The sequence below is a fragment of the Gymnogyps californianus genome, chromosome 10 (genome assembly GCF_018139145.2).
Source record: "Gymnogyps californianus isolate 813 chromosome 10, ASM1813914v2, whole genome shotgun sequence".
Lineage (NCBI taxonomy): Eukaryota > Metazoa > Chordata > Aves > Accipitriformes > Cathartidae > Gymnogyps > Gymnogyps californianus.
In genome coordinates, this window is record NC_059480.1 from 3,298,195 (window position 1) to 3,311,703 (window position 13,509).

Consider the following 13,509-nt stretch of genomic DNA (forward strand, 5'->3'; position numbering starts at 1 on the left):
ACTGTTTTAACAACAGAATATGATACGCAGTGAAAAATCACTAATGATTTTGCAAAACAGCATAGAACAAGCACTTCAAAGACTTGGAAATGGAAAACATTTTAAAAATTTCAAAATGTTTGAGCTAGAAGAACTTGGTTGATGCTGACAAAATTTCCTTAAAGGCTTAAGAAAGATGATTGTGATACAGCCTGAGCTGTCCAAGAAATGCCACAATGCAAATGAGCTAATGATTATGACTTGTTACTCATATATGAGAGAAACTATTAGTCCCGGAGAAAATAAAATAAAAGAACCTGTACACAAAATAACACGGTTCTCTGCCTCAAATATAACCCAGCTGAAATTTGTTGGGGAGAGCTGTACAGGAGACAACTAAACCACACATCAGCTTCTGACCAATGTGTCTTCTGTAATACAAACCAGCAGCTGTGGCTCTTCGATAACCATAGCTCGAATTTTACCTCTCTGCTCTCTTTTCATTCATGACTTTGAATCCATTTTTACTTAAGACGTTTTATTGTTTTACACTCAAGCTAAAATTTGCAACTTTGGCATTGCCCTAAAGGTATGAATGCATTTATTCAAAAGTTTTATTTTCACATATGCTATAGTTTCTTTACCTCCCTCAACTACACACCCCTGTGTGCCCTCTTCCTTGTGCAAAAACAAGCATTTATTCAACTAGCTCAAGGTTAAAATTAACCAAGGCTGGAAGGGGGAGGGAGAAAGGACAGTTCTAATTCAGAGCAGTTTTATGATTCAGTTTACTACACTGCTGCAAAAACACTTCTGCCAGCAGCATGGGGAGAGGAGCAATGCCAAAACCATCCTTTCAATGGTGGTGCCAAGACTGACCATGAAAGTTTGACTTGCTGTGTCAATCGCAAGATATTTAGATCTGAATCTTTCCCACAAAGGACAGTCCTCAATATGGAGTGCTTCTTGCATTCTGTTTGCTCAGTGATTTTTTGCCATTCGGTAAAATACAGAATCTTCCTCTGTTTTAACAATAAGCTGGTGACACAAAGACAGGAAAGGCTATTAGAACATGACCAGCTCAACATCCTGAAGTTATCCTGTTCTGTGCAAACCCCCAAAATACCAGTGCTCAAACAATGCTTTTTCCAATCTTTCACCATTATGTGCCATATCTTTAACAAATTATCTTTGTCAAAGTACCTAATTTACAGAAATTAATTATTTGCCATTATAATTAGGTGTGGGTTTCTCATGCTTTGACTTCTCAGAATTATTTACTATAAAGTATCAGCATTGCTCTCAAATTAAAAAAAAAAGAAGAAAAATTCCTTCTTTATAAGAAGTGGAAGTTAATTGGGAGACCCATTCTGTGCCACTTGTACAGGTGCTATAGAAAGATTTGAAAACATTTTACCTTCTTATATCACTAAAGTCAATATGGATCTATCTTCCAAAACCAGTGGTTTCATATATATTTGGGCTAGCAAATGTCATATTTTTATATCATATTCTCGTACAGATTCAGGAAATTGGGCTTGTATTACTACAGAAAAAAAAGGGGGTTGGACTTAAATACCAAGAAAGCTGGCTAAAATGCTACAGCTTCTATATTGTTACCTCCTTTTTTAAACATTTGTCCGCAGGGATCCAGCACTGATGACAGGTTGAGGAAAAAAAGGCAAATCTAATACTTGCACTGCTAAGAGAGTAGAACAGAAGCTCCAGCCTTTGCATTAGTAGAATTCAGTATCTTAAACATGGATGCAAGACAAAATGAATGAGACTACTAGACAATCAGGAGAACAGATGAACAGTCTCAGACTCTATCAAGTCCAAGAAAGGAACTGCAGGCGCAAGGAGTGCTTCTGTCAGAAAAGCCCAATCAAAAAAATCAGTTTTCTTTAATTGGTCTCAAAAGCTTTTTGTTTTCAGTGTCAAAGAGAGTTCTCCTTCATCACAATGCTGAATGTAGAATTACTTTAACACAGAGATGACCAAAAACCTTCCAGATACTACAAAAAGACAGACAGACAACATTTCAAGATACAAGAGCCCAGGGCATTGTCCGAACCTCAGCAGACAGGCACCATACCTATGCTAGGGAATCCTAGAAAGGTATTCTCCGCTCATTCTGGTCTACCAGTAGAAGCTAGTGTATACAGAAGATATCACAATATGATAACATTTACATAGTCATTTCTAGTATGTATACACACACAGATGCCCAGGATAGTGAAAAGTCAAAAACCTAGAAAGCTATCACCACTTGTGTATATCATAGATGCCAGTAGCTAAGATAAAAATCAGAGCACTCCAGGAGAGGAGCTTCTTCCCATCCCCATAGCATGGTTGAAGATTTGTGGCTTTTAGTCCTTAAAGTTGACAAAGACAAAAAAAAATATTTGCCGGGACAATACCAGACTTTATGATTCATTTCACAGATAATGACTAGTATAAAGAAAAAAGAAAGAGGAAGGGTATAACTTCATGAACTTCTGCTGAAAAACAGCCCTCAACTACCCTTATCATTCTTCCAAAATCTCTTCACTGCAATTGACTTCCATCTGGACAGCTTTCCCAAACTGATTTAACTTCTTTAAGGTTATTAAACTTGTCATAAAATGTTGGAGAACAAAAAAATTCCCATTTGTTCAATGTACAATTTGTTGTGCATTTGATAAAACTATGTGCATAGCTTAACATTGTCAGCATTTCTCCTTTTGCTTGCATTGAATTTTCAGTTCATTCCCTATTTAAATATTTTTTCAGCTGGCTAAATAAGAAATGAATAGTGTTTCTCTCAGCATATCTTCCTCGACCATGTAGCCCCCAACCTCTCAATGAAATAAACACTTTTTGTTCTTATTTACTACACAGGGATAACCCAAATTAAGAAAAACATATAAATGCAACTTATGGTCACAATGTGGAAAAAAAATCTTTATGGCTCCTCATCTCTCCTTGGCCTACCAGCAACAGCAATTTGTTATTAGTAGAAGCCAGGGGTTTAAAAAAAAACTCCACTCCTTCACACATTTCAGCTGAGAACAGAATACAATGTCCATACAGTTGGCCTGCAAGGGAAGCCACAATCAGGTAGACCTTTGAGACCAGCAGCAGCAATGAAAGTCTGTTGGTACTCACACAGAAAAAAATCCTATGCCACAGGTACTTGGTAGTCCCTCTCAATGCAATGCAATACTTGTGCATGGTAAACCATGACCAATTACTTAAAAAGACACAGGTTTACCAGTGTTCACTCAGCCCAGGGAAACATCAACAATATAAAGAAATGTACAGGTTTTAAATAGATTATACCTCTCACACAGGAAAACCACCCTTTTATTACCAAGCACATACCACTTCACCTACAATGTCTTTTTGATAAAGAACTTCTTACACACATTTAATCTTTCTCTTCTTCACTTCCATTATCTCAAAGGAACTAAAATGTGATGTTTGTTTGCCAGCACTGATAAGACAGATCATTCCCAAATGTGTTCATCAATTATCATCAACTAGCAGCAACACTACTTTTGGATTACTCTCATTTGCCTGAAGAAAGGACATAAACTATCAGGACCCATCAGGAAGGAGAAGCAAAAATTATCAGTAGCTGAAAAACTGTGGATAAAATACAAATAATTCAGGAGACAAAATTCCGAAACAGATTATAATCTTCAGCACTGTCATCTGCTGAGTAAACCAAAATATGTGGCTTTATGGTTACTTTGCTTCAAGAACTATGATGTGAAAAATGTATTCAATTTACCTATCTAGATATTTTCCCACTAAATCACTCTGCCAGCTGCAGAAATTATTTCTTCTGAACCCGCCTGGCCTTATTAAAAATTCTGCCAGCATATGGTTTACATGCAAGCATGGTCTGCCTTGCTCTGTACATGTGTCGCCACAGCAATACATACACGGCCTCTCCCCTTCAACACAGCGCAGTATCAGCCCCTGAGCATTCTCCTACCTAGCACCATGTGCCTGTAGTCCTACTTGTGCTTGGCTTCAGAGAGAGCTCCCCACTCCACTCTTCCTAGACTTACTAATGTGCCCAATGTGACAGTACATTTGGAGAACCGTTACTGTCAGCATTGCTATGCCAGTGCTGCCCAGATCACCTCCTCTAGCAGCCTCACACAGCTACTTAATAGCATAGGTTTAAAAAGCGAGATCTCACACAGATAAGCATTTTTCAAACACCAAGCTCCAGCTCCTGAAATCTAGCTGACATAGAAGACAAATGAGAACTAACGTCGTTCTCCTGCAAAACCATACTAGTGTAGTGCTAAGTACTATAAACATGCTGTTCAGAAAAGAGCATTCTTTCTGCATAGCGGATTAAGTACATCTACTTAAGAGAGAGTTTTAAACTCTAATTTAAAAAAAACAAAATCAAGGCTTGAAAAATCTGTTGTGTTTACAAACTCAGAAAAAAATTATTAGAAATAATAATTGGAAATCATGGGGAAAAAAAAATTGTGCCTTCACCATCTTTCTGGAAGGCTCTCACAGGTTCCAGTGAAACAGTTAAATAGCTGAAAGCAAACTACATTTTGACAACGTGAGATGACTACGTCTGGGCATTTACCTCCTCATCCTTCCTATCTTCATTTCACACACTGCTGTTTGTGTTCTATTGCTGCTTTTTTAATGCTTATTTTCTTTTCTCTCACAGGTCCCTTTATGCTTTTCACTCTTCCTGAACAGCATCCTCTCCACTCAATAGCATCACCATTTCTTTCATTACCTTCTTACTCCCCTCCTCACTAAATTCTCATACATTCACACCCACAACTTTGTGTAGGAAAAATTGAAAATTTACCAACTAACTAATAGCTATAGGCTAAAAGGAAAATAGTGGGAAAAGTAGGGTTCTAGTGAGGGATCCACAGTTCAAACTGAGAAGCCAAACCAATTGCTCAGTTACAGGTAAGCATCAGGTCTATCTCCTGCTAAGAGAAGACTGAAAATCAAAACTTCTGACTGCTAGAAAAAAAATCTCCTCTCCTGCATGCTCATTGCTCTCCCCAGTGACACAGACTTCAGACCCCATATTGCTGCTGCAGCTCACAGTTCTCCCAAAATGCAAGAAACTAAGTTTTATTTAATTCCTGTTAATTTCTCTCCCGCCCAAAATTAACTTCAATGAAAATGGAGAAGTAAAATTTTAATCTGAAGCACAGGAAAAGTTATGATCAAATCAAGCAATGGAATTGTCTGGGCAGATTTAAGAAGCTTTGGTTGACATGTTCTAAATAATCTCAAGAAGCAGCTACACTCGAAGCTTCAGTTTCTGCTGGACTGGAGTTATTTACAAAAACTAAAATCAACTAGCTTGCTATTAACAGTATAGGTGAAGAAATGACTACTGAGCCCTAAAAAAAATCAAGGAACAGTAGAATTCTATCAACATTTTGAAAAATTACAGCATTTCACCATTTCTTTATTCCGACACTGCCTAAATACTTCACCATTAACAACACTAGCACTAATGTTGGTTCTGAACAGTCTAGCACAGTGCTTCGAAACGGGAAAGGTTCTCCATTGTTGCTTTCCTGTTATTGTTAAAAACTGAAAGCTTTCTCATCAGGAAAGTCCTTTCCTTCGTAATCTACTTGGAAATGAAAATAAACAGACTTCATCCCCTCTGGCTGTGTGCAGACAATTCCCGCTTTAAATAAAAAAGCCCCACAACCAAAACCGAACATCTATCAAATCCTGGAAAATGCTTCAACAATACCATTCCCTTCATCTCAGAGACATACCCATGTATCCCAGCTGCTGTATCTGTCCTGTTGCTCAGGAGTGACCCTGTGCCACTGAGCCGATCCTGCCGGCGTTGATAAAGTTTGGAGGATGCCAGCCCCCGAAGTCTCAGGCCAGCCATGGCACCCAATGCTACTGTGAAGGGGAATACAGAGAGACAACTGGAGCGAACACTAGCAACACTGATATTCAATGAGTCACCTTCCTTTTGGGAGTTGCCTTAGGATGCATAGACCCCTGCTTGAGCATTGTTTTTTACAATTTGTCTGCCATTCTGCTACAGTCTTAAAGACCAGACAACCTCTTTCCTGTATTCCACTAGTAATTACCTATTTAAACCAGCACACTAGGAGTCTGCATCAGCAACTCATTCTGTGTTAGATTTGCATAATGTATCTGTATAAATTTAATAAGTGAGATTGAAAGAAAAAATCCCGAGTCTTCACATAATTAATCCACTTAATTCAAGAAGACTTTCTGATCAAAGCAACACAGAAATACAGAAAAGCAAAACAGATTACTAGATCTCTTGACCATGAACACTTTAGTTTACTGCAGATCAGCATCTGACCCTGGCATATCTAAGGTGGTTCCCTGCAGGCTGCTGCATCATGCAATGTCTTAAGGATACTGCAAACAACAGAACTGTTCCTTCCATTTCGATAAAGCATATTCCAAGAAACAAAACCATGAAGACTTTTGCTCTCCGGACACACTCCAGCCTGCAGAAGTGGCATGCAGCGGAGGGTCAGGAAGCAGGGAGAAGGAACATACTTGGCATTCCAGCCTCCAGAGCTCTCTGCTGGGAACTGAACAGGGCCTTCTAACAGGAGTTCGCCCTTTCTACCACTCCCCCTCTCCACCCACCCCTGCAAGAGAGAAAGAGGATCACACAGCACAAATGGCTCGGGCCGGTGTAGGGGGGTAGAAAGAGTAAAAATGTGAGAATACAGAAGTCAGTTTTTAAGAGAACAAAGGGAAAGGAGTGGAGGATGAGAGCATCTGAGTCAGTGTCATCTGATCAGCATCGCCATGAAAAACATCTCACGAGTCATTACCAACAAACTACTTCTTAGTAAATTATAAAACATGAGGATTTTTGCAGCATGAGAGTGAAATATATTCCATGACTACAGCCTGGCAAGCTATAGAGGAAAAAAAATGAGAGAAGTAGAAGTGATGACTTCTTAAGTACTGAATGAGTATTAACCAGCACACATCCCTTCTGTCCTTTAAAGAAAAACAGAAGGGTTTACTGGGACCCAGCAGAACAGGCACAAATAAAGAACATCATACTTTCAAAACCAGAAATCAGTAACCTCAAAATCTACAATTCACCCCACATTTTGTTGGGAGTTTCAGTTCCCAACTGACAGCAATCTGCCACTATCATTTCTTTCAGATTGTACGTGTGCTTTATCCATTTCTACTTTATGATGTAAATGGAACAGAAAAAGAAAAATTACCTCCATACTGGGTGGTTTTGCTGACCTTTTAAATTTTAGAGCAATAAAACACTTTTAAAATGTAATCACCTTTTTACTTTTAGCACAAAGCAAAATATTAAATCACCGCAACATTAATCTCCCTTAACCCTAAGCAATCTGGCTAAAAATCTCCTTCTCTCTCAAACACCTAAGCTTTTACCCTTCTGACTCATACAACATTATTTTATTGATTTTCAAATAACCACTCTTCCACAGAAAAGTATGACACTTTTCTTCAAAAGGGAGGATGAGGGGATTAAAGGAAAACAACATCAAACCAACAACCATCCTGTCTTCTCATCCCTCAACACAAGCTCGCTCACTCACTCCTCTCTTGCTGCCTCACACATAAAGACTGAAAATGCATGGGTTTATTTTTCTTTCCCTCTTGACAGATCGCTTTTAAGAGACAGGGTCGATGCCAAAATCTTACAGCTGGTTACTTTCTGGGCCAAAGCAGAGAAGAAAGCAGCTAGACTTCTATTAGGCAATAACAAGTAGTTCTCCTCAGAGAAGCACCTCTATGTCCCCAGAACAGACTACTAAGGACCTTCCAACAAGTTAAAATTTATCTAGAGAGCTGCAGAGAGCAAATTTAGATGGAAAGATAAGATTAAAACCACATTTTTCAACCAAGAAGAGTAGAAATGGCTGCTTATAACTCAGAGAGACAAGACATCTCTTAGTTTGATGCAGGTACTTTCTAGTCAGTGCCAAGAACCTTCCTTAACATTATCGACCTTTATACTCCCTCCTCCTCCTTCAAACCATTTTACTTGCAATTGCTTCACAAAATGGAACACATGCACAGCAGCAGCTCTCTACTGAATTAAAAAGCATCTAGTCAAACGCTAGCCTAATCGAAAATAATATACTCTTATTTCTTACCTCAACTGGATTAGGAACAATCAATAAGCATATCTGTAAATGCAGCTGTTCTTCTTTTGTTGACTGCAGGAAGTACATAGGCGTATCCAGATCCCAATTAGACCAAGTATAGTGATAACAAAAATTTCTTACAAAAATAATTATGCCCCGAAACATGCACTTAGGAAATAGTTTTCCTTAGGGTTTGTATTAGATTAATTTCTAAAGGCAATATAAAACAGCACAGGCATTTTTTACCTTTATGTTTTCTAATCAACACCACAGCAGTAAAGTCTTAGCAGAAATTATCTTCAATTCTGGTTTATTTCCTACTTTGGGCATTTGACAATGTTTTGTTCACTGGTCATTCACTGATCCTCTTTCTTAGAAATAAGTCCATCACAAACAACAAAGAAAACAGGGTAAAACACAGTAACAAAAAAAAAAAACCAAACAACAAAAAAGCCAATAACCAATGTCCCCCCCCAAACCCCAACAATCCTCGAAAAGGCAAAAATCAAAATGGAGAGATGGACCAAACACATCAAATACAAATTATAGAAGCAGTCTTCACTTATTTATTGGTAAGGAAGTACCATAGTATACTTCTAGAGGCACCAAAAATCACATAAATTGTATTTCTCAACACTGCAAAATATAGAAAGGCTGCCTAGAAACATACTATCTTTATATCTAACACATTATCTCTTATACAGAGTTTATTTCCAAATGTAGTTAAACAACATGTAACTTAACAAAACTAAAATACATATTTCTCTTTAATTTCTTTCTGTCCTATTACCTTTGGATCTTAGTTGGAACAGATATATTCAAAGAAAGGGTGATTTTTTAATTTCTTTTTTTAAGTTAACAGCATCCCTTTAAACCACAGACTGCTCTTGAAATTAGGGACTATAACAGCCACTTTAGTCAAAACACAGAGAAATAAAATAGCTCAGCCAAGACGTGGCAGTCAGAATTACTATTTGCAAATTCCAATGATCTACTTATCTGTTTTCTCTAACAAAACACAATCCTCACACTGTAACAATGTAACTCGTGATATGTGTAATATTTGAATTTCATTTGCTAAATAGTCACCTATTTTTAATAATTTTCTACTATGAATACATAGAAGTGCACATCTTTCTTTGTATTTTCTGGAATTATATTTTTCCTTAATGCTAAAAATCAGCAAATCAAATTACTGCAGCTATTTAAATTCAGGAGACACCCTCTGCAGCTAAATGGGACAGAACATTTAAAAACGAAAATGGAGTTATTTTTCATCCAGCTTAATTACTAATAATGCATCGGTAATCATAGTACCTAGAAGCAAGTCCTTTTGTGTTTCTATTTGACAAGAAAGGTGAAATGAAAAAGAATGTGTCAGTGCTTCATGTTCTCCAGTCTTCCCTGCTTTAACACACTGTAACACAACAAAATCATTCCCTTCCCTGTGTCAACAGTTTCAAGACCAGAGAGACACATTTATGTCATGTTCCTGGCTGTGGAAGGTTTCCATTGATCGATATAGTGGGGATGCATCTCCTTCCGAAACCCTGAAAACCCTGAATCTCAAAAGCCGGAGAACATTTGATTACATAATGTCGACAGATTTTAAGACCTACCACATAACAAACATCAAACATCTGGCCACAGTTCAGTAGAGTGACCTGTAGGTGGATATAAGGAAGTACGCTCTTGATGCTGAATTCTTTCTAAGACCTAGGAGTCTGTCCCAGCCCGAAAACAACACTAAATACAGTGCTTGTCAAATGGCATCGGTCATGCAAGGTACTGAGCCATGCAGTGTTTCACAGACACTGGAAAGTACAGGTTTCGTTTTGCTGGGAAACTGCTACCCTAAATGGATTATACTATTACCAAGGAAAAAGTCAGTTGAATTACAGCTACGATAAATGTCTCTGATAGAACAGTTAATCATTCTGTCCTAGGAACGACAGCAGACAGAAGTTTAGAAATTTTCATAGCTGACAAACTTTCCAGGACAAACATTTCTGAAAACATTAAATAACACTTGCATTCATTTTTCAAAAGCTAAAGCCAAGGCCTGCTCATTTTAACAACCCTCTGAAGTACATCTGAGGAAAAGGAGACAGAAATCCTGCATTACTTTGAAGAATCGCACACTCTGGGGCATCTCAACTACCCTGGAACTCTCCACCAAGCCTCGTGCTTCACATCAGAGCTTCTCACTGAATACAGTGTTGCACCTTAACAGGCAGGTTTCTGAGGAAGCATGGAGAGAAGACAACAAGGATTATGGTCCACAGGCACTTCCCACTGTCCTCTGCAGCTGAGTGATTTCACCTGAGGTAAACACATCATTCTAAACAGTACTACACCACAGTTCTATAAAACCAAAATCAGCTGGGTTCATACAGCCACAATTCTTCCCACATCCGCCCCACCTTGTCTCCATTTAGGAGCTGCATGGGTACCCATGACCTGTGAACATTTAAGACTCTTGAGTCTTCCTCTAGTTGTAAGGAAATGAATGTAAACTTGTAAATACACACCTATTTCACATCAGAAGAACAAAAAAGGGACCATTAAGACAGAAAAGACAAAGTAATCTACAGACAGGAGGCAAAAACCAGAAGTGTTTTGAGCACGTACAACCACCCATCAACATCAATTCGTCATCACAGAGAGCAAAAATAACACTCAAATCATAAATGAGGATATAACAATTATTCATCACATTCTCATACCTAACAACCCACCAAACATGACCTACATCAAATAATCATAAGAAGCTGCATAATACAAACATCAAGCCTTTACAGAAAAGAAAAATGAATACTTATACACAAACTACTCCGGATCCATTTCAGTATTCCTAGTCATGAAGAACAATGCTTCAGGATTACAATAATGATAGTAGGATTCAGGAAGGATGACTATCCTAAAAAAGGCACCCTACTAATTTTAATATTACTTCTTCATGCTTTTAATCTTCAAGACATTTTACAAAAGCAAGCTTATTTTCATAAACCACTTTATAACGTCTGGGTTTTATTTTACAGATGGGAGAACAAAGTGGTCGAAGACACTAAAGCATTTGTGCAAACCCTCGGAAGATGCCAGTAAATGCTTTCCCCGCTGCTTTTCTCATTTACATCTGTCAATTAGGTGACTTTACAGAGTTTTCCAGTGTCAGACAGCGTGGGAGGAGAATCAAGCTCCAGATTTAAACAGCTCCCGGAACAGGTAACTCCAAGGCCAGCCCGAAGAAGAGGAGACTGAATGTGTGGGCAGAGGGGCAGCGTGTAGATCAGTCAGCAGGGCTCCTAACTGTGGGGCGGCGGTGCGGGGCACAGCGGGAGCAGGCTGCCAGCGCCTGAGCCACACCACCCGGCTGCAGGGAGCCTGGCTGCTTGGGCAGACACTGCTCAGATCCACAACTGCTCCTTCCCAACACCGTTTCTGGTCTTCCCACCGCCCTTCGCTGGGTCCCCGGGTAGGGGTAAGGCACAGCGGAGCAGCACTTGCTCTGCTCTTCCACGAGGTCAAGTTTCCGACTCTACCATCGCACGGAGCCGCCAGCGCTGCCGGCGGCGCTGCGGGAGCTGGCCTCCCCCGGCCGGAGCGTACTCCGCTCCGCCTGAACCTCACAGGAGGAAAACGTCCTCTCCGCCGACCGCTTCCTACCGGGCACACCAACGTTTCACCCAGGGCAAACAGGAGCTGTTCCCGACCCTTCACCGCCTGCCACAGGGGCGGTGAAGGCAGGGACAGCCCACCGGGGCCAGGGCGCGGGACCGACCCCCGCCCGCCGGCCGGTCTCCCCGGGCCTCCCCTGCCGGGCTGCGCTCCCCCCTCCCCGGCCTTACCTGCCCGTCATGGCGGCGCGCCCCCGGCCGGCGCCGGGCTGTGGCGGAGGGGCTGCGAGGCGGGACACGCGGCTGGGCGCAGCGGCTCCAGCCCCAGCGAGCCCCGGCGGGCAGCAGAAACCCCGCCCCGGCCCGGCCCGGCGGCGGCCCGGGCCCCCTGGGCGTGGGCGGGAGCCGCGGCCCCCGGTGACTCAGGGCAGCCCCCCCCGGCCCCGCGCATACTTTTCCTATAAAGGGAAAGAAATACTGAGTAACGAAGCGGCGGAGCGGGCCCGCCTCCCGCCCGCCTCCGGGCCGTGGCGCGGGGACCCGGCGGCCCCGGGACACGGCTCGTCCGGGGCACGGCTCCTGCCCCGCCAAAGCTGCTGCCGGGCTGCCCGGGAGCCGCTTTGCCCCACCTGGTAGTAAACACTTCGGCAGCTACTATGAGCCTGGGAGGGACAGGGGAAACGCTGACGGTATGGTTTTATCACGAAGCCGTTACCTGGTGTACAGTTATATCTGAGATATACCTCATTGACGTAACATTTTTTTCCTGTGAACAAAGAAGCCGCGCTTCCTGCCTGCCGCGACAGGCTGTTGCACTCATTGCACATCCCCAAGGCGAGGGGAAAACAACTTTGCAGCATGGTTTACCCTCAGGGCAGCAGAAGACATGTCTGGAAGGCTATCTTCTAGAAAGCGGTTAGATGGCATCCTTTGCTGCCAAAAGGAAGAGGGATCGCGCTCCCTAACGAGGACCCCTCCAAGTGCGACGTTTTCGATAACATCTAATCCGTTCTTGCCGATGACCAAACTTTGTCCTGAGCACTCAAAGAGTTTTATGTTCTCTGACATGTATCAATGTATAATGTATCAATGCTAAAGTGATCCACCAAATGGGCCAGGGAGCTTCTGCCCAAAAGCGATTTCAAACTTTATTTCATCTTGTAAGTTAGCCTAGTATGATGTGACTCACCATTGCTACAGATATTGTTGCAAGCTTGGCACTGATGATGGAAACTCTGTGCTCTCTGTGTTTCCTGGTGTCCAAACATCTTTTTTCAGCCCTGCAGTAAACATTCAGAATCATACAGGTTAAATTAGCATTTGATATTTTTATTACTTATTTAAACCAGGGTCAAGAATTGAGTTAGATGTTCTCATTTTGCTTCAACAGTTGGTTGAGGAAAGGGTAATAGGTAATCTTATTAATAAACAGCCAACAATTCAACAGATTTGGCTGAGTGCACAGTAATAAACAGACAAGCTTAGTCATTCTCTGCATCTCTAGTCTCTCCTGTTGTAATGGTTTCTGGGTGTCAACATGTAATGTCTTTACTCTTGCAGCTCTCCTTTAGAGAGAAGCAGAGATTACTTGGACTGAATGTGTGAGGAGACTCCAGGCTGCTGCCAAGGGTGTCGGGAGGAGCACGGTGCAGGGCAGCGCTCGGCCTCAAGCTACCTCCCAGCCACTGGGCCCGTCAGCCCGGGCAATCCTTCCTCTCGCCTGCTATGTCCCGTGGGGCTACCTGTGAGCTGCATCAATCTCAAAT

General features: G+C 41.4%; 1 protein-coding gene across 1 annotated transcript in view; it reads right to left on the reverse strand.

The window, feature by feature from the left end:
- Positions 1–12,021, reverse strand: part of LIMS2 (LIM zinc finger domain containing 2) — a 35,801-nt gene extending 23,780 nt beyond the window's left edge. The window contains exon 1 of the mRNA XM_050902480.1: positions 11,975–12,021. Coding sequence (XP_050758437.1) covers positions 11,975–11,985 — 11 coding nt within the window. The 5' untranslated portion in view covers positions 11,986–12,021. The remainder of the gene's footprint in view (positions 1–11,974) is intronic.
- Positions 12,022–13,509: the final 1,488 nt, after the last annotated feature.